General features: G+C 50.6%; 2 protein-coding genes across 17 annotated transcripts in view; one reads left to right on the top strand and one right to left on the bottom strand.

The window, feature by feature from the left end:
* Positions 1-13398, bottom strand: part of bcl6b (BCL6B transcription repressor) — a 28741-nt gene extending 15343 nt beyond the window's left edge. The window contains exons 1-2 of one of the 4 annotated variants that reach the window (XM_088628208.1): positions 8177-8233; positions 435-605 (exon numbers count right to left, since the gene is read on the bottom strand). Coding sequence is in view for 1 of the 4 variants with exons in the window: in XM_088628206.1 (XP_088484332.1) it covers positions 12542-12964 (423 nt within the window). In the remaining 3 variants the exon portion in view is untranslated. Of the gene's footprint in view, positions 1-434; positions 6872-8176; positions 8307-12541 lie in introns of those variants that run through there. The other 3 variants (XM_088628206.1, XM_088628209.1, XM_088628207.1) reach the window with 3 other exon arrangements.
* Positions 7158-25480, top strand: trip6 (thyroid hormone receptor interactor 6). 13 transcript variants are annotated; one of them, XM_088628218.1, is made up of 11 exons: positions 7158-7302; positions 10709-10758; positions 14349-14556; positions 15864-16018; positions 17332-17445; positions 18338-18955; positions 19638-19728; positions 19936-20105; positions 20996-21174; positions 21705-21825; positions 21986-25480. In XM_088628218.1, the coding sequence occupies exons 3-11, from the start codon at positions 14352-14354 to the stop codon at positions 22115-22117; spliced, it is 1785 nt and encodes a 594-aa protein (XP_088484344.1). In that variant the 5' UTR covers positions 7158-7302; positions 10709-10758; positions 14349-14351; the 3' UTR covers positions 22118-25480. The 13 variants fall into 13 exon arrangements, with proteins under 13 accessions (XP_088484344.1, XP_088484348.1, XP_088484352.1 ...); XM_088628222.1 differs by lacking the exon at positions 7158-7302 and adding an exon at positions 8555-8592; XM_088628226.1 differs by lacking the exon at positions 7158-7302 and adding an exon at positions 8568-8586.
* Positions 25481-25838: the final 358 nt, after the last annotated feature.

The raw sequence follows: 25838 nt of genomic DNA, 5'->3' as shown, positions 1-25838 counted from the left end.
CAGCCACCAATCCTCGAACCCGACACATCTGCCCATCAATAACGACGATCACCCCTTTCACCCCGAGAGCCCTGGGTGGGGGGCTGGGGGGTGGATGACCTACAGCGCTGAGCAGGACCTCGCTTGACCACGGCACGCAGGGCGGTTCAGCTCCCGGTTCGGAGGGGACTCGCGCGCTGGTGGTCCCTTCGGGTGCTCTCACCAGCACCTTCGGCTTAGCCCTCACTCCGCCGGAGCCCCCCTCCGCCCGGAGCACGTCCCGCCTGGCCATCGGACTGGCCCGCCACCCCCAGACCTACAGCAGCCTCAGCGCAGGACCCCTGGAGCAGGGGACAGGAGGCTCGCAGCCCATCCCGGCTCAGCAGGGTCCTCCGAGGGTCCCCCCCGTCCCGCAGCCCGCCTGCCCTCACGCGGGAGAACGGCCCACCACTCACCCCGACCAGCAGGGACGAAGCGGAGACCCGCCCGTCCTCCGGACCGGGCCGCGCTGAGCGAGATCCAGCCGCCCGCTGGCCTGTGCCGAGACCCGATTCCCAGGATCAGGAGCTGGACCAGCCTCCTCGAGTGCCTGCCTCGACTGTCCGTCTCTCTCTCTCGCCCTCGCTCTTTGGAAGAGGGAAGAGGGGCGGCAGGGAGCGGGGAGGAGGGACAAGGGGAGGGGGGGGGACTCTATATAACGTCGCACAGGAAGCGCAGGGCAGCCAGGACCTCTCGTTTCCCCTTCCCTCGCGGCCCACGCAGGGGCAGGAAGCTCAGCAGGAAAGATCCAGGCCCCTGAGCCTCTTGTATTTTTAGGTCTCCTTGTTTTTTTTTTATACGTGTGTGTGTGTGTTGCAGCAATGGCAGGAAAACAGTTCTCTGTTTTTCTTTCGAAAAAAATATCCCCTGCTCAGGAAAGCTACCGGCCCACTCCTTACCCTCTCCCGCCCGGCCCGTGGTGAGGAAGGGGAAGCCTGCTGAAGTGGGAGCACCTGGATTTCCACTAGGGCCTGGGGGAGAGGGGGCGGTGCTGGTGACAGCACACACTCCTCTCTCGGTAGCGACTGCTTTTCAGAAAACACAACACCGGCTTTTGCGTGCTCGCTTCCATAGCAGCCTTAGGTTTTCAAGTGAAACCGGAATAATGTCTACAATTTTGGTCACCCTATTACAGAGCTGACATTGCTGCTCTGGGATCAGCCCAGAGAAGAGCAACCGGATACGCCCTGGGGCTCGAGGGAAGGACTTGGATTGTCAGGCTGAAGGGACTGGATCTCTTTAGTCTTGAGCAGAGAAGACTACAAGGGGACCTGATACACGTATTCAAACTTCTCAAAGATAAGGACAAACTCTCAATGGCAACCTTTAGAAAGAACAGTGAAACACACACACACACAAAAGTGGAAACTACTGTATGTGGAAGTGCATTTAAGACTGAGAACAGGAGGCACTTCTTTACACAGAGGGTGGTGGGAGTGTGGAACAAGCTGCCCAGCCATGTTGTTGAAGCTGATACCTTGGCTTCTCTCAAGACACAGAGGGATGAGGTCCTCCAGTCAGGACAGCGGGCACTTCTTTACACACAAAGTGGTGGGAGTGCAGAACACGCTGCCCAGCAATGTTGTTGGAGAGAAGCCAGGGTATCGGCTTAAGACACAGCGGGATGAGATCCTCCAGCCAGGACAGGAGGCGCTTCTTTACACAAAGGGTGGTGGGAGTGTGGAACAAGCAGCCCAGTTATGTTATTAAACTTGATACCAAAAAACATTTGGATAATGAGATTCTCGGCTCAATGAGCTGCAAACGGGCCAGACGAGCAGAACGGTCTCCTCGATACAGCAGCGGAATGACAGGTTTAGAGACTCGGCCTGTCTGTCAGGCACAGTTCCGCTCCGACCTGCTGGTGTGATGAAGCCTCCAGTGTTTTTACGGTTCCTTCTGTCTGGAGCTCCGCCTGGTTTCCGGGACGGAAGGTGGACCAGGAGCACAGGGGCTGACCGGGACTGTGGGGGGGTGGAAGGGGGGTTTGCAGTAGGGCGGAAAAAAATAAAATCACAGGAACTCTGGACGGGAAAACAAGACTGAACCGCAGCCCTCCCACCCCCCCCCCTCGCAAGAAGTACAGACGAAGACAGATGTGCCGGAACAATGGGAACCCCCAGCACGCCCCCAGAATCCGGCGGGCGCTGGAATCACCCGGGCTGCTCGCAGAAAGGACGCGTCAAGCCCTGATCCTGGCTTCCTGGTGGCGCTAGCCTCGGTGACAGGAGGCTTCAGAGCTTCCAGGGGGAAATCGGGAAAATCCTTCGGTCAATGTCCCACCACCCAGACTAACGCAGCTCCGTTCTCATAAAGTCGCAGAAAAGGCGTCAGACTGCGTTCAGCGAGGTCAAATCTCGCGTTCGTGTTTCTCCATCCTCTGCACCAGAGAGTATCACCCTGCAACTCCCAGCTGGCAGCCCCACTGGAGCTCAGCAGGAGTGAGCCTGGCCAGTACCTAGATGGGAGACTCCTGGGAAAGCTAAGGCTGCTGCTGGAAGAGGTGTTAGTGGGGCCAGTAGGGGGCGCTCACCCCGTGGTCTGTGTGGGTCCTAATAACCCTAGAATAGTCATGGGGACACTATACTGTAAAAAGCTGCTGTCCTTCAGATGAGATGTAAAACAGAGGTCCTGACTTGCTGTGGTCATTAAAAATCCCAGGGCTGGATCAATCTGTTCTTCTCCCCACTGAGAGCTGGTGTGGGGTGAGTGTACTGGTGCACTCTGGCTGCTGTTGCATCAGCTGTACATTGGTAGTTGTGGAAGGGAGTCCCCAGTACCTGGAAACTGCTCTGAGTGGAATGTCCAGAAATGTGCTGTATAAGTGTAAGGAATTATTATTATTGCTTAGATGGGTGGCTGCGTCAGCATGCGTAGGCTGCAAAGGAACAAGTAATAGGTTTAATCCATGCTGAAAAAAAAGAAGAAGAAAGAGAACACAATGTTTCGGCCGTGGAACCTTCTTCAGGTGTGAGAGAGACAGGGCAGTAGGCAAAGGGAAAGCGTTTACACTTTCCCTTTGGAATGGAATGGAATAAACCTATTACTTGTTCCATTATTATTGCTTAGTCTTGCAGATTCAAATTTAGATGCTTTCTAAATCCTGGGAGTGATCTTGGTCACAGCTCATCTTGAAATTCTCTTAACTGAATGCAGCACCTGTTTAACTGGTCACGATGATGACGCTGCATGTCTTCAGAAGTGAGTGATTGAAAGTGGGCTAATAATCCTTGCAGGACTGGGACTGAGACACCTGCTCTGATTGATCTCACTTGTCCAATCACGCTCTGTCTGAGCACGGTATGCTGTCTTTATTGGGCTAAATCTGCAAAAGCAGCTAAAGATGAAAAGTTAGTTGTGGTCTTTGAGCCTTATAAGTTAGTTATTAGTCACTTCAGGGTGTCTCCCTCTGGGATAAATCTAGAGAGATTTTGAGCATTTCTAGTGCTTTTACAAATACTAATAATAATTCCTCACACTTATAAAGTACTCTTCTGGACACTCCACTCAAAGTGCTTTACAATTAATGGGGACTCCCCTCCACCACCATCAGTGTGTAGCCCCACCTGGATGATGCACCAGTACTCTCCCCACACACCAGCTCTCAGTGGGGAGGAGAACAGAGTGATGAAGCCAGTTCAGAGAGGGGGGTTATTAGGTGGCCGAGATTGGTAAAGAACAGGGGGGAATATGGCCAGGACACCGGGGTAACCCCAACTCTTTTCGAGAAACACCCTGGGATTTTTAATGACCACAGAGAGTCAGAACCTCGGTTTTATGTCACATCCGAAGGACGGCGCCTGTTTACAATATAGTGTCCCCATCACTATACTGGGGCATTAGGACCCACATAGACCACAGGGTGAGCCCCCCTTGCTGGCCCCACTAACACCTCTTCCAGCAGCAACCTCAGCTTTCCCAGGAAGTCTCCCATCCAGGTACTGACCAGGCTCACACCTGCTGAGCTCCAGTGGGGCTGCCAGTCGTGAGTTGCAGGGTGATGCAGCTGCTAGCTAAGGTTTTCTGGCACTTACATGGAATTGCACACATTAAAAATAGAGATCCAGCCTAGGAATGAAAGGCAAACGTACTGTATGACCCACGCAGAAAAAAACCTCTTACAGTAAACAGCATGTGCGCTATGTTTGCAGGAGAGCGTGTGGAATTACTTTTCAATTCTTTTATGGAAGGAGAAAAAGAAACAAACACAGCAGGTCTAGGCAGCTTCCAGGCATTGTGAGCACAGGAACCGGAGGAGGAGAGCGAGAGGGAGAGGGAGAGAGAGAAGGGAGAACGAGACAGGAAGAGTGAGAGGGTGGGAGTGCTGGGACCCGAACTAAAGGTGAAAGGTCATGGTGCCGGCTGGCCCTTTGCTGGGGAGAATCCCAGTTAGAGCTGGACAGTCCGGTCTATCAGACCCGAGGTCAATTTTGGGAAGTGTGTTCTTTTATAGCATCCATCATTTAAATGCCCGACCTGACCAAGGCCATGGACACGGAGCTCATGATCACAAACGACCAGGTCAAATGGTCTCCTCTGACACACCCACCAATCAGAGCTGTTTGCGCTGCGCCGCACTATGACCTAGAACTGGCACTCAGGTGACACCTTCCCGATGCCAGTGTGAGCTCACAGGCCTATGTCCTGTACCCCTTCTCTCTACACTGTCCCGTGTGGACACAGTTGATAAGGAGGAGAAACCAGCTGTTTTTCTGATAGGGATAAATCTGGGGGGGGGGGGGGGGGGTTCTTTGACTGCATGTCTTTGGAAGATTGGAGCTCTATGCCACCACCCCCCCCCCAAACCTCCAACACAAATCTAGCAAGAACATGCAGGCTCCACACAGAAGGGTGGCCTGGGCACTTGTACCCAGAACCTTGCAGGTGTGAAAGGGTGCCATTAACCATCCTGCCACTCTGTGACCTGACATTACAGCCATGCATGTGGAGGACACACAACATGCCACATATCCAGAGTCGAATCTTCTGACCCCTTTGCCCACCAGGGCTGACTGCGGACCACCACAGCCCGAGCCAGACCGCCTGAGCCCAGCGTAGGTCTCTTCCAGGATTTCAGCTACAACCGGAGCAAAGCACTCGGATAAACAAACCAAATAAGCAGAATTTCCCTTTACACGGCTTCCTGATCTGGATTTTGTACTTATAAGGCGAGACGGGGAAGCGATTCCACAAGGGAGAAAGGGGAAAGGGGAGGAGGAGAGGACGGAGATCTACTTTTGTTTCGGAAAAATGGAAAAAAAAAACAAAAACAAAACATTCGCAAAAAAACACGAACGCGACTCTTCCTTGGCAACGGCATCCGTCCTCTGCATGAAAGACAGGAAAGTCATCTCCTCCTGAGTCACTTCCTCAGCAGGTGGCACAGGGAGAGAGCACTGGCCAGCAGGGCTGGAGAGGCGCAGAGGCGGAGACTGGGAAGGAAAGGAGGGAGAGCAGGTCTGCAGAGCAGGCTGAAGCTGGACTGGGAGTGAGGCACTGGGGGTCAGAGCTGAGGGACTGGGAGTGAAGCAGTGGGGGTCAGAGCTGAGGGACTGGGAGTGAGGCAGTGGGGGTCAGAGCTGAGGGACTGGGAGTGAGGCACTGGGGGTCAGAGCTGAGGGACTGGGAGTGAAGCAGTGGGGGTCAGAGCTGAGGGACTGGGAGTGAGGCAGTGGGGTCAGAGCTTAGGGACTGGGAGTGTGCCAGGCTGCATTGTATTCAGTGTCGCAGTGTCAGAGTGCTGGGCTGCAGTGTGTTCAGTGTATCAGTGCCGGGCTGCAGTGTGTTCAGTGTATCAGTGTCAGAATGCCGAGCTGCAGTGTGTTTGTCTCAGTGCTGGGCTGCAATGTGTTCAGTGTCTCAGTGCCGGGCTGCAATGTGTTCAGTGTCGCAGTGTCCGAGTGCCAGGCTGCAGTGTATTCAGTGTCTCAGTCTCAGAATGCCTGGCTGCAGTGTGTTCAGTGTAACAGTATCAGAGTGCTGGGCTGAAGTGTGTTCAGTGTCTCAGTGCTGGGCTGCAATGTGTTCAGTGACACAGTGTCAGAGTGCCAGGCTGCAGTGTGTTCAGTGTCTCAGTGCGAGAGTGCCAGGCTGCAGTGTGTTCAGTGTCTCAGTGTCAGAGTGCCGGGCTGCAGTGTATTCAGTGTCACAGTATGAGAGTGCCGGGCTGCAGTGTGTTCAGTGTCAGAGTGCCAGGCTTCAGTGTGTTCAGTGTCTCGGTGCCGGGCTGCAGTGTGTTCAGTGTCTCAGTGCCGGGCTGCAGTGTGTTCAGTGTCTCAGTGCTGGGCTGCAATGTGTTCAGTGTCTCAGTGCTGGGCTGCAATGTGTTCAGTGTCGCAGTGTCCGAGTGCCAGGCTGCAGTGTATTCAGTGTCTCAGTCTCAGAGTGCCGGGCTGCAGTGTGTTCAGTGGTACAGTATCAGAGTGCTGGGCTGCAGTGTGTTCAGTGTCTCAGTGCTGGGCTGCAATGTGTTCAGTGTCACAGTGTCAGAGTGCCAGGCTGCAGTGTGTTCAGTGTCTCAGTGTCAGAGTGCCGGGCTGCAGTGTATTCAGTGTCACAGTATGAGAGTGCCGGGCTGCAGTGTGTTCAGTGTCAGAGTGCCAGGCTTCAGTGTGTTCAGTGTCTCGGTGTCAGAGTGCCGTGCCGCAGTGTGTTCAGTGTCTCAGTGTGAGAGTGCCACGCCGCAGTGTATTCAGTGTCAGAGTGCCAGGCTGCAGTGTGTTCAGTATCTCAGTGACAGAGTGCCAGGCTGCAGTGTGTTCAGTATCACAGTGCCGGGCTGCAGTGTGTTCAGTGTCACAGTGTGAGAGTGCCGCGCCACAGTGTGAGAGTGCCGGGCTGCAGTGTGTTCAGTGTTAGGGTGCCAGGCTACAGTGTGTTCAGTGGCACAGTGCGAGAGCGCCGGGCTGCAGTGTGTTCAGTAGTTCAGTGGTTAATTCAGTTTTAAAGATTCAGCAGCTGCTGCATATTTTGCGACTGCTGGACTGCAGTGTGGGAGTAAACTCCAAGACGAGTGGGGGGGGGGGAAGACCAATTACACCGAGCCGTGGCGAAGTTACACTGCCAAAAATAAAGATTTTGTTTTTGTAACACGGCTTGTCAGTTCAGTGGCGTCGTTTCCAGTAGCTCCGTGGTTTTTTCAGTGCGCGATCGGCAGTCTGCGGTACAAAAGATACAAGCGCCTCCTCACACTCTCCGCTACAATCTCACAAGGAGGCCGGGCGCTCCGGCGCGCTTGGCGGTCTTCCAGATCGGAGAGACGCGGCTGTGCAAAGAGTATCTGAGGTCAGTGCGCTTTCGCAATGTCGTCTGATTGCTGTAAATACCGTGAGCAACGCGAGCAGAGAGGGACCGAGACAGGGATAAAGTCGCACAGACGATTAGCTCGGAGCAACCTTACGGTCTCGACTCAAGGCAGGTAAACGGGAACGATTTGTGAAAAAGATATAGGACTAAGTAAACACAGACTCCTCGCTCATCTTAGAAGCCCGGACATAAGAAAGAAAAAAAGAATAAAACGTTTCGTATGTCAATGCCCTCGGAAAGGTGTAAACAAGTCTATGTTTATGTACAGGGCCACCCTTTCTGTTGAAAAACGCATCAAAGCCCAGTAATCTAAATATATAAATCACCCAGGCAGACATGCACCTGACTCTACTGTATTCCTCTTGCAAAGACCACATCTTGCATGGACGTCCAAAAGCGTCACTGAAAACGTAACAAGCGTTTCGCCAAAAAATTACACAACGTCAGTATGACAAAAATGACAAAAAAAATTAAAAATAAGTTCTGTGTATTTCTCAGCGGCAGCCAGAATATTTTAGGTAAAAACAATTAATGAAGGACACCCGCCTTCTCACATTTAACCACTCGAGATTAGCAACAGAAACAAGTCGGGTAACAAACTTGCGAGTTGTGACGCTTTCTAAACCGCCGGATTCCCCACAAACACACAGCAGCATCATTAACAAAAAAAGTAAGAGACATTCAAATAAACTTCGAAAAACTGATTTCAATTCTGTCCTCTCCAATAGTTGGAACTGTAACAAAAAAAATGCTCCCCAGTTCAGCTCGTTGCGTTCTCCCAAGATGTGTTTTTCAAGGACTACAGCAAAGCGACAGGGCATGTTATATAGACAGAGACGGAGTGATACATCACCTGGTTAAACAGCGTGGCCTAAATTCCTAGAACCAGCTGCCTCGCCGGCTTTTGAGGAAATAATATTCCAAGAAACAGCAAGAGCTCAATTCTGAGAATCCAAGTAGCGGCGCGTCACACTCTCGCCAGCCGTAGGGGTGCCCCTACTTTCTTGTCACGGCAGATCAGCGTTAAAGTGTTTCTGTTTTTCATTTTCACCCAAAGTTTGTAATAATAGCTGAATTGAAAGCGACTCACGCCTATCGGCAAAAGACAAGTATATTTCGGGGAAAGTTTCTTAATCCCCTTCACCCTTAAGCACCCCTCTCTTCACTTTGTGTAGTACAACCTGCTTAAAATGAATGTCACATGTCCCTGTCCGGGTAAACACGCTGATCTCAGCGCAATTTCTCAGAAGCGTGTTGGCAGAGGTTGATGTAATTTTAAACTCTCAGTGCTTTTATTCGGGGGTCGGCTGGCGTTTCTCGTACAGTTCGGGGGTCTTTCGGGGAAATTTCGGATCTTGGTACTACGGGACTTGGGTGTCAGTGTATTTTTAGTGACGCGTGGGTTGTGTGTGTGTGCGCTCGGCATGGGGAAGGTGAAAGTAAGCAGATAGATTTCTCTTCTTGTTCTCGTAATGACTAGTCAACCGGCGTGTGCGGCTACCAGCAATATCATCGAAATTTAATTTCACCTGGATTCACCTGGTTGGTATCCACACATGATATCCAAAAGACGCCTTTTTCCCCCATAAGAAGAAGTAAACAGATTTTAAGCAAAACCCTTGGTTTTTAGTACTATAAATTAGAAACAAACTCCTGACAGTGCTAATTCACAATCGTGAAGGATCAAGGGATTTAGAAGAACAAGGGTTCTCTTGCAAAACGTTTAGAAATACTGAGCCATATTGCAGTTGACGGAACTGTCAATGGCGCATTTTCAAAGCTGTAATATTCAAGTTCTGTAACAGGTGCTAATTCATCCACCTTTTCTGTAAAACACACACACAGTTAATTTGGGGTTCAGCGGTTCGATCTTGTGAGGTTCAGACCTATTTTAATGAGGTGATATTGCAGATGGTTTCGCGTTTATTTCATGGTGACAATGGAGTAAACGAGTCGTCAGCGGCTGGGTTGCTGGTGCTCCCAGGACTGTTTATATCAGAGAATATACGTAGATCACAATCTGTCTTTGAAAATACATGTTAACTATACTTGCGATAAAGTACAACAGCAAATTTACTTGCTCCACAGTTTGCAATTTGTTATTGTACCAGTTGTCAGATTTTGTGTGAACAGAGTGTGTCGAATAATCGTCTGGTATAACAGTCGGTCTGTGCAACAAAAGGCGGAGATGTCCAGACTTGGCAGGACGTGCTCTCAGTCAGCAGGGCGGCCCCGAGAGCAGAGCTCTGGAGCTGCTTACACCCGGGGTGCACAGGGACCGGCTGCTGGGGTCTCCTCTGACCCCTCGCTTGTTCTGCATGAAGAGTCCCGCCTCCCTCACTGCAGGCCTAACGAAATGAGCCATGCCTTTTCCCCACATTCAGAGGACTCGATCAATAACGGAGCGTTGGTCTTTGGGCGAGTGCGATGAGTGGTGTGTGCTCAGTGAGGAGGGAGTGTGCAGTTATCGAGGCTCAGGGTGATTATGGGCCAGGAAGCTGACAGGTTCTCGTAAGCTTTGCAAAATCCGGTGGGAAGGACGTGTAATGACTGATGTATGGGTTGACGTCTTTTATGTCATGTTATATTGATTTTTCGTGTAGTGTTTGTATGTTTTTTGTAAGCCTCTGTGTCTGTAAAACATCCCATGCCTTCAAAACAATTTTCTGATAAATCGGGCAATAAAGTATCATCGTATATAGCTATTCAGTTCGGTTTAACACCCTATATGGCTTCGGTTATATCCTTCATGATGCTACAAAAAAAAACTTAAGCCTGTTTATGAATTTCTTTCTTCTATGTAAAGCTCATTTTTGGCGCACGGGGCAGCTACACCCTCGGCCTGTCAGTGTCCACAGTAGCAACCCATCTCGACCACAGAACCACGTCTCAGGGCGGTGACGCAATTGGAAAACGGTGACGAAATAGGCCTGGAAAGTAGAGGCAGGATCCTTAAAAAACTTTCAAAGTCGGGGTAGAAAAAAAAGTAGAGAAGTTTTATTTATATCGTTTATATTGTAAGCCCTGCGGTTGAAAAACGATAAGACGGAGTAGGTGTCGGGTTAGTGTCTGGAGAACGTTTAGTGAAACGTGCCGGGGAAAATAAAACTCGTTTTAGAATTGGCGTTTAGTAAGTTGCTGATCTTAACTTGTCATGTGGGGGGAAATCGCTCTTTTTTAAAAAAAAATCCAACATTTAGTCTTGGTCAGTTATGAATAAACAATGCACTTCAAAAACTAAATCAGTTTATTGGAATCGGGCAATGCAAATGCAAACTAGCTGATCCAAAAACACCGAATAACTGCCCTATTGAAAGCTTTTTCATGTTGACCCAAATGATTGAAAGACAGAGGAGGCAATATCGTGTATATCTTTCTTTTGCAGAGAAATAATAAAGAAGTCGGAGAACGAAAAGGAGGGACTTGTTTTTTAAGGTAAGACTTTCAAAATGATTAACTGTTGTTACGGCTGGTTAGCAGAAACGCTTCCCGTTGCTGCTAAAAAAAAATAATTTATTGACAGAAGACGTGGACTAGATGCATAGACCCAGTCACGTAGTCGTGTGCCTTTACGACGCGCAAGAAAGTGTAAATATTGTAACGAAAAACAGCCCCGGCGGGTCAGAGCGCAACTGGTTGAATCAATTTGAAAAACACTGGTAATCGAGCGCAGCCTTGGGCTCGACTCTTTATTACAATCACATCGATATTTTCTCCCTTGTCAGCTGTGCCCGAAGAGGCGGTTTCTATGTTTGTATGCTTAACTCATTTTCAAAGCAAGTTTAGTATTATTAATGCTTTGAACTTAACTCGCCTTTTACATAATGAGATTGCGTTGGGCCTAGCTGACGCCGGGCTCGAGTGTGCCTGCGTGGTCGGTGTCTGCGTGTGGTCGGGCGGCGTGGCGAGCCTGCTTGGCTGTAGCGATTCACATTTCCTGATATTACTAAAAGGGCAGTGAGGCGCTGATATTATATTTAGGAACCGTTGGTTTTCATCATAAACACGTTTCTGACTGAATCGTAGACCTTAGTGGAGTGAAGTGCTGAGATTATATTTAGGGCACATAGGTTTTAGGATAAACAAGTTTCTGATTTTAAACGTAGACTTTAGTGGAGACGGCCGTGGGAGTAGTTTACACATTTTCAGTCTAGTAAGATGGGAATTTCCTTCGCTATTGTCGGTTTATAAACTTGATAGATTCGCCATATAGTAATCTCCCGATTTGGTTAAAGAAATTAAGCACTGACAGCTTTGTGTTCATTTTGATATCTGGGGAAGTCTATTTAATTAGTAACCTTTTGTTCACCTGTTGGTAATGTTTACTGCATGCTAATCTTAACTAATGTTAAGTCATCTTACAAAAGAACATGGATTCTTGTAAAAGAAACTTATCCTTTCATATACTTTAATACTGTTAATTAAATGCCACATTTGACTGTGCTGTAGACACTGCTAGAGCCACTGCTGTCCCTCTGCTCTCACACTCACCCTGAATTCACCAGCACACACACACACTGTCACACCTGACTGTACTGGAGACACTGCTAGAGCCACTGCTGTCCCTCTCCTCTCACACTCACCCTGAATTCACCAGCACACACACACACTGTCACACCTGACTGTACTGTAGACACTGCTAGAGCCACTGCTGTCCCTCTCCTCTCACACTCACCCTGAATTCACCAGCGCACACACACTGTCACACCTGACAATTCCCACATTTTGGCAGAATTCTCTTCTTGTTTTAACCTCATTAAGGTTAACAAGGCACACTTTTAAATTGGCACTCAATTCTGTAGAAATCTCACCAGCAAGGTCAAACACCAAAGCAAGTGCTGACAAAGTACAGCTCCTGTTGGCTGCTGAGATGCTCAGGTGGGTGATGTACTGCAGTAAACAAAACTGCCTTTCAGGCTCATTGTCTGCCCATAACAGCAGCAATCACACAATCAGACCTACTTCTCAAACTGTGTCCATCCTGATCCACTGCATTGCATAGCTGTAGTGCAACTAGTCCTTAATTGTCAAATTCTTGCTGCACATTATAAAAACACTGAGTACCAGTTGGCAGTAAATTCCTGTAATGATGCACATTGGAGGAGCCACATTATGTGACTGACACTGATATTGTGAATCCTGTACCCGTTGTCAGATTTAGGTACTGCTTACACGTGGTATGCTCTGCCAGAAGCACTGCTAAGACCTAATCCCTTACCTTAGAGGCAGAGTGAAGACAGGCAGAGGGCGAGAGATCAGATTGCAAGGTGCCCTCTCTCTGAATGCGCTCGTCACACAGGACTGCATTAACGCTCATGTCGGCCTGGAGAGAGATGGAGAGGGCATCGCAGGGAAGGTGTAAGCCGATCGGGCCTGGAAATAGATTTGCTAGGGGCCGTCCGCTCAGAAACTGTGTTCCCTTTAGAGGCCTGTTGCTTGGAAACTGGGGTAATGAGGCTTTGGGGGCAGGAGTCCTCGAGCACCCAGGGAGGGATCCCAGCAGGAAGGGCAGGGGAGTGCAGTGGGCACAGCTAAGGGACTGCGCGCCTGCCGACTTGCAGCTCCGAGTTGCTCTTGAGAAGCCGGCTTCGTGTGCAGGAGGGCGCACTGTCTGTGCTCTGACGGGGAAAAAAAAAGTCATCAGGCGGGACTGACAGTCGAGGCGCCGGTGGCAGTGGCAGAGGGAGGGGAAGCCTGTCCTGAACCGGGCCTGACCCCTCAGATTTTCCCCGAACCCTCCTCCCCAGAGGAAGAGGTGTGGACAGCCACACCATCCACCATCCCTCCTTCCAAACAGTGCTGACGAGGCAGTTCTTATTGTTGTGAGGTCTCTCTGACTGGCCCTTTGAAGCTCAGTTGTGGTGGATGATGCCTTAGAAGAGCCACAGAAGCAGAGCTACTCAGTGCCCCCCGCTTCCCCCCCACCTCCCACCTCGCCCTGGTTCCCAGACTTCAGGACCAGGGGGACGAGAGCCACGATGTTCAGCCTATATCCAGCGGAGCGTCTTGTTGGTAGGGATGAAGAGGGAGGGAGACCGTGAATTTCCCCTTGTGCAAAAATGGACCCGATCCAGTATTTTCACGGGGTGGACACGGTGATCCCTGTTGCTAGCGGAGACGCCAAGGTAACCAGTCTTCCCCGCCGACGAGGTGTCAGAGTCGATGGTTTAGTGGGATGCGCCCACGGAGCTGGTTACTGGTCCTATGGCAGCCTGCTATGGATCTGCTGTGTTTGTGCTGTATCTGTACCTCGTGTCCTGCAAAAGGGTTTGATTGAAATGCGCGGATGCTCCCATGCGGTCTCGCGGTAGAAGCGCAGGAAAACGAGGAGGGGTTGTGGTGGGCTCCCGCGGCCGCGGGTGGATGGGCGCTGACTCAGCGCTGGCGCTGTTGCTGTTGTCCCGTCAGTCCGAAGTCTGAGGCGATATCGCAGCCGAGCGTGGAGCCGTCCAAGGTCGCTGCTCTGGCGCGCCGCCGGTTTGCCGGGGGGGTTCCTGGCGCTGGTCTCGGGGTCGCCTGGCCGGCATGGGACGCCGGGTGGGGGGGGAGGGGGACGAGGGTGGCACTGTCCAGCGCTTGGACGCTCAGCTGTGTCCAAAGGAGTGCAGAAGCGACTTCATCGCATCTAAAAATCGCAATGAAGACACAAGAAACACTGCAGTTCGAAAAACCCTGAGACAGACCTTCGTTCTTGTTTTTTGTAACACTGCTCTATATCGGTGCCACCTTAAGATATTCGAGACGGTCTGTGTAACAACAATGAACGCTGAGCTCCTTTGTCCGTCGCTTGTAGTTTAAAGCAGAGCTGACCACCCTTTCTGAACGGGGGTCCATTTCCAGTGCTACTGTGTCCCCCCAGAAAGTGACCATTACTCCTTAGGTTTTGGACAGGATTCTGAAGCAGAGTGTTGATTTTGGATGAACCCACAGTATTTTCCCCTGTGATTTAACCTCTGATAAGAGAAAACGGTTTTAAAGAAAAAAAGTTTTTTGTGAAAACAAAACTCTTCCTTCCTCGTTAACAGTGGATGATGTCAGGGCCCACTTGGCTGCCCCCGAGGACTCTGGCAAGCCCAGAGCGGCCAATCGCCTCTGTCTCCAGCGCCAGTCCGGCCTTCTACAGACCGCCCAAAAAGGTTGCCGCGGAAACCAATTCCAAATACGGCCACTTCGACCAGAACAGTGGAGGGGGAGTCGGCATGGCAACCAGATACATGGCGACGGGGCCTACAGGTGAGCTAGATCTTTCATTCCTTTCATAAGGTATGTAGCACCGTCAGACAATGAGAAGCTCCACAAATTAAAAGTGATATACAGTACCATCTGAAGCAGCCATGAGAAGAAGCAGTATCTTCCTTTTATTTCAGTAGACCCTAATTTCGATATCCAGACTATCAACTTGGCTCAGTGCTACACTGATAATACACCTGCAGAAAATGGCCAAACACGAACCAGACCACGGATTTAAAATGGAAAACAGGAGGAATACCTTTACACAGAGGGTGGTGGGAGTATGGAACAAACTATCCAGACATGTAGTTTAAAGCCAGTACACTTACTTCTTTGTACAAGCAGCTGGATGATGAGATCCTTTGATTGATTAGTAAGGAACTACCAAGAGAGCTGGGTGGGCCAGATGGCTTCCTCTCATTTGTAAATGAAAAAGTTTTTTGCCTATATCGTGTGGACTCTGCAGCGTCAGGCTGTTGCTCCTTTGAAAAGTGGGAGCCCTGCTCTCGCTGACGGCACTGCGGGGTTCCAGGGGTCCCCCTGCAAGCAGAGCGAGGTCCTGTCAGAGTTCAGTTTCAAATGCTTTCTGTTCAGATTTGTTTTTCCAACCACCTGCCATTTTATAAATAGGGATTAGAAGTCAATGAGTCTCCCTTGGGTCAATTTATAGTAAAAGGTGTTGGCTGCCTGCTGCGTTTAGGAGAATTTTGGTCACTTTGCGCTTTAATGATCGTAAAAGTGTGATTATTGCGCACTACTTTATCCCCTTTCTGTTGAAAAGAATATTTGTCCAGATGTGTTGTTTAAATCCTAGCTTAAACAAACCCTCCACTGTTTAAACAATGCTGATATGGGAACTGTTTCAGAGGCTGTGTTGCTGTGATCAGCATCACCTTCAAACTCTGCTTTAGGGCTGAAGAGCCTAGACGTCGGTAAGCTTCTTCTAGCTCAGCACAGGAACTGGCTTTTTGCTGAGTTTCAAGGGATTGCTCCATATCTCCAAAATCCACAAGAAACCAAAGCGCTCTGTGCTTGGGGAACTGTTTTCTCGACATGTTAGTAAAACAGGTTTATATGGGAGCGATACCCTATGATCCAGGACACAGTGTGCGACTACACGTCTCTTTGTGGTACCCAGCTGGGATCCAGCCCACTGCAGAGAGCAGGGCGATCTCTCCTGCTTGGGTACGAGCTCACTTGCTTCCAGTCTTGTTCCGGAAAGCACTGTTGACAAGGATGCGGAGCACACTTTGTCATCTGGGAAATTTCACCAATGGTGCCGTGAGGGACGTGTGGGTGTGTCTCGGCAGGTGGGATGATGCCTCACAAGCACCAGGAGGACCCTGGGCCAACGGCCTTCTGCCCACTCTCCCCCCAGTCAGGAGACCACTACTACCCATCATCCTCTGCAGGCAAAGAGGAGAGGCCTTCTTGGAGCTCCCAGATGAGTGCTTTTGACCTTCAGGTAGGAGACAAAGCAGTTTGGACATGGAGGTAAATGGGGAGAGATGTGTCAAAGCAGTACTGTACTTATTGTCAATATATGCACTGCTGTGGAAAGTCTTGGGCATGTTGGACACAATTAGGCATCTTACATCTGTGTGATATGCATATGAATAATCTTCTCAAAACGTCCATATGTGATTTCTGCTATTACTGTTGTTGTTTTTACTTGGACTGTTAAAAGTAGAGCTTGTTGTGGGTTGCAAGAGACCAAGTTTGTCATTTAGCAATCTGTTGTTCACATTGATCAGTGCCTTTTTTGAGTTCTCCCAAACGTCATCACAGTAGCTCAAGGTGCACGAGCAGCCAATGTGAAGTGTTCTAGCTAGTCAAATCACTTTTGCCAATCCAATACGATTGACTTACTGTCCGGTGCTTACCATTAACGTCACAGGTTCCAACACACATCTGTAAAGATGTAACATTTTTGTAATACACGCTAACCCTTTCTGAAGATCATCACAGAATTGTTTCTGCCATAAGAAGAAAATGTATTGAGTGGAAAGAGCTGAACAGTGCGGAATGTCTCAGACTTTTGCGCTACAAGGTTTGGTTTTCTTCTTCTGTGTGTCTCCATTCCACACTTAAAAGAGCTATTTTTATGTTGGGTACGAAGCACATATTTCTAGTAACATGTTTTTTTTTAATCTGGTCGGTCTAGCTCAATCTGTCTACCTTGTACAGGTGTGTCAGGAGGAATGGGCAAACATTGCTGTATCTAGGCCTGCTACATCGGTATAGACCTCTCCTGGCAGAATTATGGCTGTAACTCATGGAAAAGATGCTTCCAGCTATGTACTAACTTGGGAGTGTGTACAATTATCCCGCCCTTTTCTGTAGGTTTTTGTCTGCAGCGCAGTTTCAGAATATTTCAGCTTTTGTTTTTCACCCAGAGGGGGTGTGTTATGATGTTTAAATAAAGGTAAATAAATCCTTTTTTTCAGGCAGTTAGGCCACAAACTGTGTTACTTTGGAAAAGTTTAGTGTAGACATTCTGTAGACACTATACCTTATTGAAAGATAAGCTTATATTGCCCATATTTGTGTTATTAATATATAATCACTTTCAAGTTAAACATCAGAACTTCAGAATTTAGTTTGCAAATCTGTTATTACAAATATATGTAAATATATATAATAACTTAGGTTTGTGAAAGCATTAAACAGGTTGGTGAGTAAAATGACTAAACTGCTATTTAAAGTCCAGTGTAACGGGGTCTTGACGACACATCTCAAAGCAGATCTGAAAGAAAATCTCGCTCTTGCATCCTGCAGTCACGTGCCTCCGACAGACAGGGGGCGCCACTGTCCAGCATCGACGCAGAGATCGACTCTCTCACCAGCATGCTGGTCAACATGGAGAGTCACCCCCAGACCTCCCGGTCACAGGTGAATGAGCCCCCTCCCTCTCATCAGTGAATGGTTCACATTCATGCGACCACAAGAGGGCGCTGGAGTCACTGACCATGTGTTATAATGTGTAAATAAAGACACAGGCTGGGGCAGAAGTGACTTCTAGATATGAATTGGAACTAGGCTGGTGTCTCACCACAATAATGCCATGCTTGAAAAATTTAAAGGATAAAAGTAATTTGAGCATCACCATAAATGGACTGACTAATGATATTTATTTTTGTAATTAGCCAAATTAAGTAGTGAAAACCTGGGAAATTTAAGTTTGTGAAGGCATTAAACAAGCTGAGGAGTAGAAAGATCTACTCACCAAACGCCCTGTTGGCTTAACTAAGAGCTCAGAGTGATCGCCTGTCTGCATTTACACCTGAAGGGAGAGAGTGATCACCTGTGCACGATTTCCTTTCAAAACCGTGAGTGCAAATCCGGTCAGTAAAATAAAAAGGCTTGTTGATACGCGGTATCAACAAGCCAGTGACTCAGACGGTAGTTCCGCCAGTGACTCAGTGGGCGTCACCCTGGGAAAACGGCAGAAACACATTCCTATTGGTTTGGTGCTTGGAAAACTTCTCTGCGAAACCGGTTGGTTTGAAGGTGTAGTTAGAAACAGCAAGGGATTGCAAAACGAACAAATAGTAATTAGAGCACTAGGCCAAAAAAGGAGAGGTAAACTCAGCTGATGCACTGCACATGGGTGGAGACTGTGGGGAAGGGTTGTAAATACTGAGAACGGGACACGCAGAGGGGTGAGGGAGTCTGGAACAAGCTGGAGCGTCTTCAGTGAAACGGCCAGGTGAGATTGTTGGATCAGTAAGCGACAGAGCTGCGTGTCCTGCCCCTGTTCTCATGATCTGCGTTTCCGTTGCAGGTGTACGACAACATGCCTTACGCCAAGCAGCAGGCAGACCGCTACAAGCCCACAATGCAGCCAGGCACCTCTGCGCAGGGCAAGCCGACACCTGCCTACCACCACGCTTCGGCGCAGTACCACCGCGGGCCCCAGTATGCCAGCGGCTCGCCTGTCTCTTCCAGCCAGTCCCCCCAGTCCTCCCAGTACAGCCCTGGCAGTGCCCAGCAGGCCTACCCTTACTCCTCTCAGGGCGCGAAGCCGTACCCCCAGCCCGTGCCGGCCTCCTACACCACCGCCTCCACCCCCACGGGGCCCCGATTCAGCATCCAGGTCAAGACCGCGCAGCCCGTCAGCACCTATTCCCAGACTGGTCGGCAGGCCGAGCAGGCCTATGCCCCTTCCCCGCCCCGGCAGCCGGCCTCCCGCCCGCTGCAGGAGCGCAATCCTGGCTATCCTGACCCGGGACAGGCCTGGTACCGCCCCCCACCACCGCTGCAGCCCCGGGACGAGCAGGAGAGTGGCTACAGAGGGGGGGCGCCCTCAGCCGCCGTCCCTCGAGCCAGTCAGACCAGCCTGCCCACGAGAAGCCCAGAGGCCCTGCCCCCAGCCCCAAATCAGGGCTACCAGCAGCACAAGGTAGGATGATAATAATAGTTAATAATAATATTACACTTCTACAGCGCTTTTCTGGACACTCCACTCAGAGTGCTTTACAGGTAATGGGGAATCCCACTGTCACCACCAGTGTGCAGCCCCACCTGGATGATGCGCCAGTACTCTCCCCACACACCAGCTCTCAGTGGGGAGGAGAACAGAGTGATGAAGCCAGTTCAGAGAGGGGGATTATTAGGAGGCCATGATTGATAAAGGCCAGGGGGAAATTTGGCTAGGATGTCGGAATAACACCCCTACTGTTTTCAAGAAAAGCCCTGGGATTTTTAATGACCACCGAAGGTCAGGGCCTTGGTTTTACGTCTCATCTGAAGGACTGCGCAGTTCCTATACTGGGGCATTTGGAGCCACACAGACCGCAGGGTGACCGCCCCCTACTGGTCCCACTAACACTTCTTCCAGCAGCAGCCTCAGCTTTCCCAGGAGGTCTCCCATCCAGGTACTGGACAGGCTCTCACATGCTGAGCTTCATTGGGGCTGCCAGGTTTAGGGTGATATAGCTGCTGCCTAAACAAAGGACACGTGTTCAGGGTCTGAGGAGGGGAGAAGTGACTTCTGCAAGTGTGTCACCTTGTCCTGCCTTTGTATAATCACACCGTCTGGCGGTGATGGCGGCTTTCTTTTCAATCTCTATCCTCTCCACCAGGGGGCGATAACCCGGCCAGAGGAGGAGCTGGACCGGCTGACCAAGAAGCTGGTATACGATATGAATCACCCTCCAGCGGAGGAGTACTTCGGTAGGGTACCGTGACAGGCCAGGAGAGAGGCATGGGGGCAGTGGGGAGGGGGCCATTATTTAAATCGTGATATATAATCGTGACCAATCCCGCCACAGCCCCCCGTGCGCAGCTGTGCGTACCTGACGGGAACGGGAACTGGCTCCTAATTCTGTCTTTCTCTCTCTCTCTCTCTGGCCCCGGCCGCCTCACTGTCGCCCCCTGCAGGCCGCTGCGCGCGCTGCGGGGAGAACGTGCTGGGAGACGGCACGGGCTGCGTGGCCATGGAGCAGGTGTTCCACGTGGACTGCTTCAGCTGCATCACCTGCCACACCCGCCTGAGGGGGCAGCCCTTCTACGCCGTGGACAAGAAGAGCTACTGCGAGAGCTGCTACATCGTGAGTGCGGCGCCAATCGGTCCATCAAGGTTTATTCATCAGTGCACGAACAGTACGGCGGACAGCGGTGTTGTCCGCGAGCTGGTTCAGAGGGATAGAAGAGTAGAAGGACAGGAATTTATAGGGATTAGATGGACGGAAAGGAAACAAAATGAGGATGCGCTAAATTGCACAATTGCAATTTACAGTACAGTTACAGATTGTGCGAAAGTAACACAAGGATAGGAGGTATTTAGTGCTGTTCATATGTGTCCTGAGAGTGCAAGTGGCAGAAGGGCGCCGGTGCACCTGTCAGTTCAAGGAGGTAATTGCAGGCATCTGCTGTGGTTGGCTGTTTAGCAGTCTTACTGCCTCCACTAGCGAACCGCAGGAGTGGAACAACAAGATAACAAGAGCTGCCTCCCATCCCCTACACTCCCAGTCTGATGATTCAGATGTAACATTCCTGCTGTTACTCTTTTAAACTCTGATGTACAGGCCCCTTCAGAGCATTGCATTGACAGCATGCCCTGTGCATGCACACAGCTCACCCCCGGGTCTGTTACACTGTATTGTATGGTATTGTTCCTTGTAGTACATTGATTGTATAGACCTGTAAAATCCACTGGATGTTGATAATAATTCCTGACGCTTATATAGCACTTCTATGGACATTCTGCTCAGTGCTTTATACGTAATGAGGACTCCCCTCCACCACCACCAGTGTGTAGCCCCCCCCTGGATGATCCACCAGCTCTCAGTGGGGAGGAGAACAGAGTGGGGAAGCCAGTTCAGAGAGGGGGATTATTAGGAGGCCTTGTCTCGGTGATGCCGGTGGGAAGTGTCTGCTGTGTGCGGACGGTACAGTGGATTCTGACTCTGCCTCTCTCCTCTGCTCCCCGGCTGAGCAGAGCACGCTGGAGCGCTGCTCCAAGTGCCTCCAGCCCGTCCTGGACCGGATCCTGCGGGCCATGGGCAAGGCCTACCACCCCCGCTGCTTCACCTGCGTGGTCTGCGGCCGCTGCCTGGACGGCGTGCCCTTCACCGTGGACGCCACCTCGCAGATCCACTGCATCGAGGACTTCCACCGGTCAGTGACCCCCACGTAGCACCCTAAACAAGCTCGGCGGCGGCTTAATGGCACCAGTCTAACAGCTTCTCTCAGGCGCCAGCACTTGGAGACTTGGAAAACCTGCAGATCCACCTGCCCTCCGGGAGCCGGATCTCTGCTTTGAGGCCAGGAGTTAATCGGGTTATGAAAGTGTGGTAGAGCTCCCCCCAGTGGTCAGCCAGGGTCAGCACAAACTCTGATTCGGTTGTGGAGTGCTGTAGCTTCAGTACCTTAATGACTTTTTCACACTCAGCCCAGTCATGAGGTTGCTGTTCTGCTGATGTCGTCACAGATGAGGTCACTTATTGAAGATGCATGTGCTCTCTCTGAACTTGCATTGACCACTCTGATGGTCTAGATCCTCCCCCTTTTCTTTGTACTTGTAGTTTCTTTTATTGAGCGAGCTGTCCTGTTTGATTTACACCTCACTTCGTCTGTGCTCCTTCTGCTCCTTTCCTATCTTAACCTCTTTCTTTCTCTTAACCATCTCTCTCCTCCATCTCGTTCAGGAAGTTTGCCCCGCGCTGCTCGGTGTGCAACCAGGCCATCATGCCTGAGCCGGGCCAGGAGGAGACGGTGCGGATCGTGGCTCTGGACCGCAGCTTCCACGTGAACTGCTACACGTGCGAGGTGAGGGCGTGTCCGGGTCCCGGGGAGAGCGCTCGGATCGGCGTGGGCTCGATGCACCAAGAGGCAGGGGGGATGGGGGGGGTGGCCAAGCTCCTTGTTCAGGAGTGCCCCAGATCTGTATGTTACTGACAGGGGGCCTCCCTCTGTGCTTCTCTCACAGGAGTGTGGTCTGCTGCTGTCGTCCGAGGGGGAGGGGCGTGGCTGTTACCCCCTGGACGGGCACATCCTGTGCAAGAGCTGCAGCGCGCGCCGGATTCAGGACCTGTCTGCCAAAATATCCACCGACTGCTGACCCCCCACTATCATCCTCCCCACCCCACCCCACCCCACCCCCCCACAACGGCAGAGTCGTGGCCACATGGATCAGGACCCCAGTCGTCCCCCAGCCCCCGCCCCCTGAAACTGCACAGCCGAACCGGGCTCATCTCCAGACGCGACACGTGTGCCATGTGCAGGGATCTGCCGGATCCTGTGGCGAGGCTGCGGATTCTCAGGAGAGAGCCACCTCTGCAGACTCCTGGTAGAAGCTCTGTGATCGGATAAGTGGCGCTGGCTGTGTCCCGTGTGAGGCTCTTACACCGGCATTTCTCTGTGTCCTACAACTGTCCCCCCCCACCGGGGCATGTTAATAACCCCCTGCCGCTTTTCCCTACCATATGGAAAGGGGGGATCGAAAACATTTCGCCTCCCCCGGCGTTCGACAGACTGTGTGCCAGGAGGCTGAGCTCTCATCCCGGCGCTGCTCCCTGGAGCCGGGCATCTCGCGGCAGGGCCTCGGAGCCGCGGGATCTTCTTTCCGGTTTTCTTTCTGGCCTGACCTCGGAACGAGCTGGATCATTCCTGATCTGAACCAGGCTTCACCACCACCGCTGTTCTCAGCCCTCTTGTACCTGAGCAGGGCTGTGGCAGGCCAGGAGCCCTGGAAACCCTGCTGTCGCCCCTCCTCTCCGATCCCGGAGCAGCGTGGCAGGTCGGGTGCACTCGTGGGACGTCCTGAGCTGCTGATGGGGATTTGGAGGGGGGCAGCAGAGGGGAGGAAAGGCAGACCAGGAGAGTCCACTGCCCTGGGTGACTTCTGTTAACGGGATAGTAGAGTATGGGGGAGACTGGGTGAGTGGTGTTGGCTGGGGGTGGACGCCTTACTTTTCTGCTTGGATCTGGATCGGGACTCTCCTGACAGGGCAGGAGGCTCCTCTGGCTGTCAGATGGGCAATGCCCTGTTCCGGAAGCAGTCGGCCGTGGAGCGAGAGAGCTTCGAGAAGGGCCCAGGTCCCCGATCCCCGTCTTCCTGCCTGCCTGTCCGACCCTCCGTCCGTCCATCCATCCTTCCACCTCCGAACCTGTGGGGCCTGGGGTCCCCATCGCACGCGGCAGGCAGCCCGAAGACGGTGAAGCTCTGCCCCACGCCTGCTGCCTCCTGGACGAAATGACTGGTCCCCGCAAGGGGCCGTGTACCCTGAAAGGCGCTCGGGGTGGGTGTGGGGGGTTTTGTGAAGGTACGACGGCAGCGAATAGGTACCGATTTGTTTTATAGCTCGCCCGGGGCATATTCTCTTATAGTCAACCACAGCTGCATGGAATTTAACAAGGTACTGTACGGTCGGTTAATTATCTCTTATACAGCATGTCATGCTATATCGATTGGGGACAGTGGGTGCATTTACGATAAGGGATGTTTTTCTTTTCTAATTTGATTTAACCTGCTAGAAATGCATTAGAAGATGGATCTTAACTGAAGGATTTTGCTCAGCCATCTGCTGGGTGGTGGATGGTGGGTGGAAAAACAGGTCAATTTCTTAATATGTTTTTATTCCTTGTACTCTGAATAGCTGGTGATCTGAGCTGGTTTCAGCTTGGCATTGGAAGTGCCATCATCCCCATCTGATGGCAATGGTAAAGTTGACAAGTAAGAGCCAGTCTGATTTAAGATGTTACATTAGATAGAGGCCTGCTAACGGTGAAGACAGGTTGTGTGCAAATAGCCAAGACTTAGGCAGTATTGTTTCACCTCATGTACTATTGAATGTATAATGAAGTAGGAGACTGAACAGCTTTATCACACAATGCTGGTCAAGCCTGGGGGTTGCAGGTTCAAGTCCAGGGGATGCCAGTAGGCCTGTGGGGTTCTCAAGATGCTGTGAAGGTATTGGAAATATCTCAGCACTTGGTTTCTCTCCTTTAAAGTGTTACGTAGATCAAACTGAACCACTGTCACTGATGTTCCTGGGAAAACTTCACGGATGATGTTTAACGTTACAGAAGCACAATTAATTTAAAGAGTAATGGAGCCTATCTTGCAAATATTAACATTAAAGGGGGGGCAAAAGCCCTTTTTAAAAAACAAAAAATGGTGTGGTGTTGGTCATCGAACAGTGGATGCAGCTGTGTTCTTGGTCATATGGGATTTAGCAATTCTGTAGTAAAGTCAGAGCTGCAGGTAGGACTCCAGTCCAGCTAGGCTGCAGTTCAGCAGGCTCTATTGGTCTCTTAAAATTGACCCTACCCTATTGTATTTTCTCAGTTTTATTCAGTCTTTTCTTAAGTGATCCATTTAATTGTTTAAGGTCATTAATTCATTGTTTTTATTGTCCTAAACTGTGAAAGGAGCTCACCATTTCCACCAAAAATTAAGTCTCATGTCCCTCATGAGGACCAGAACCTCTGAGGTCTTACTTGAAAACATTGGGGAAGGATAGAATTGGTTCTGTCAGTCCATTAATTAGTTTAGCCATGTAAGTAATTATGGAAACTGGGTATTTCACTTCTTCTGTCCCACTTTGAGCTCTTAATTCCCTTATTTGAATTACTCAATTAGTGCCTGGGACCATTACACCCGGTCCTTCATGCCAGTGGTGAGGTCTAGCTGAATACTGAGCCTTGCGATATGATCTAGTAGTCAAGGTTCAGTTATATGCTGTCCAAGCAAAACATTAGAGAATAGTGTGCTTTAGAAGAGAGACCAGGGCCCTTCAGAGTAGTAGGAACGGCCCAGTATGCTTGATTTGTAGGGGCTGTGAAATGGTATTAAATCTGGTCTTTTTCACCCCTGTGCACTGCACTCTTGGACAGATGGCTAATACAAGTTGCTTCACCCTAAAACTTGGCGCACATGCCGCTGGTGGGTAGATGAAGGCAACAGCAGACCTGGCTAATATGTCAATTCAGATACGCTCAAGGATTGCAAAATACTTGGTGGTACTGTAACTCCACAGCCAGTTGGAAATGGTGATGCATTACACAGGGCTAGCCAGAGCTTGTGCCTCTGTGGCAGCATGCTGCTTGTGGAGTCCATGCCTCACCATCCTGCCCCTTTGTGGAGGGGTTAGGCACATGGTTACAATGTCAGTCCATCATCTAGTCCAGGAGTGGGAAGCTCCAAGCCTCAGGGTGCCCAGGGTCCTCTGGCTTACTAATCTTATGTCACAGCAATAATCAAGTATACTTACATTTGGATAAGATGTCTGAATCACCTTTTTAAGACCTGAATCAGCTCTAAAATCAAAAGTGCCTGTAGAACCTGCGGGATTCCTGCCAGCAGGGACTGGAGCAGGTGGCCTTGATCAGAAACAGGCATGTGATGCTAAGAGGGGAGCTCCTCATTGGTGTGAAAAGAGCACACAGTTGTGTTGGTTAATAAAGACATGTTTGGCAGTCACCGAGTTTTCTCTGTGTGTGTGTGTGAGCTTTCTGTTTGCTTGCTTTCCTCAACAGCATCTGAAGCCCAGAAGGTCCTGTCTGATATGAGGAAGGCCAGCCCCTAAGACGCAGAAAGAGATCAGTAACGGCTCTTTGAACAGCAGGCGGTTGCTAAAAGGGGATCACCCATTCTCCTTGCAACCAAGCTAGAAGTTGTCTAAGGCTCACAGAAAAGACTGCGTTATAGTACTGACTTTCGCACCTGCTTCTCCAAGATTCTTTGTTTTCTAGGTTTGGTTCCCACTGTACTCTTAATCAGTTAGGCTCATCGATCACTAGCTGAGTAAGCCCTTTTTTCAGGGATCAAGAAGCTAGAC

This window comes from Lepisosteus platostomus, chromosome 4, assembly GCF_059453375.1.
Source record: "Lepisosteus platostomus isolate fLepPlt1 chromosome 4, fLepPlt1.hap1, whole genome shotgun sequence".
Lineage (NCBI taxonomy): Eukaryota > Metazoa > Chordata > Actinopteri > Semionotiformes > Lepisosteidae > Lepisosteus > Lepisosteus platostomus.
Note: the sequence above shows the minus strand (reverse complement) of the source record. Positions and strands in the feature narration are given on the sequence as shown.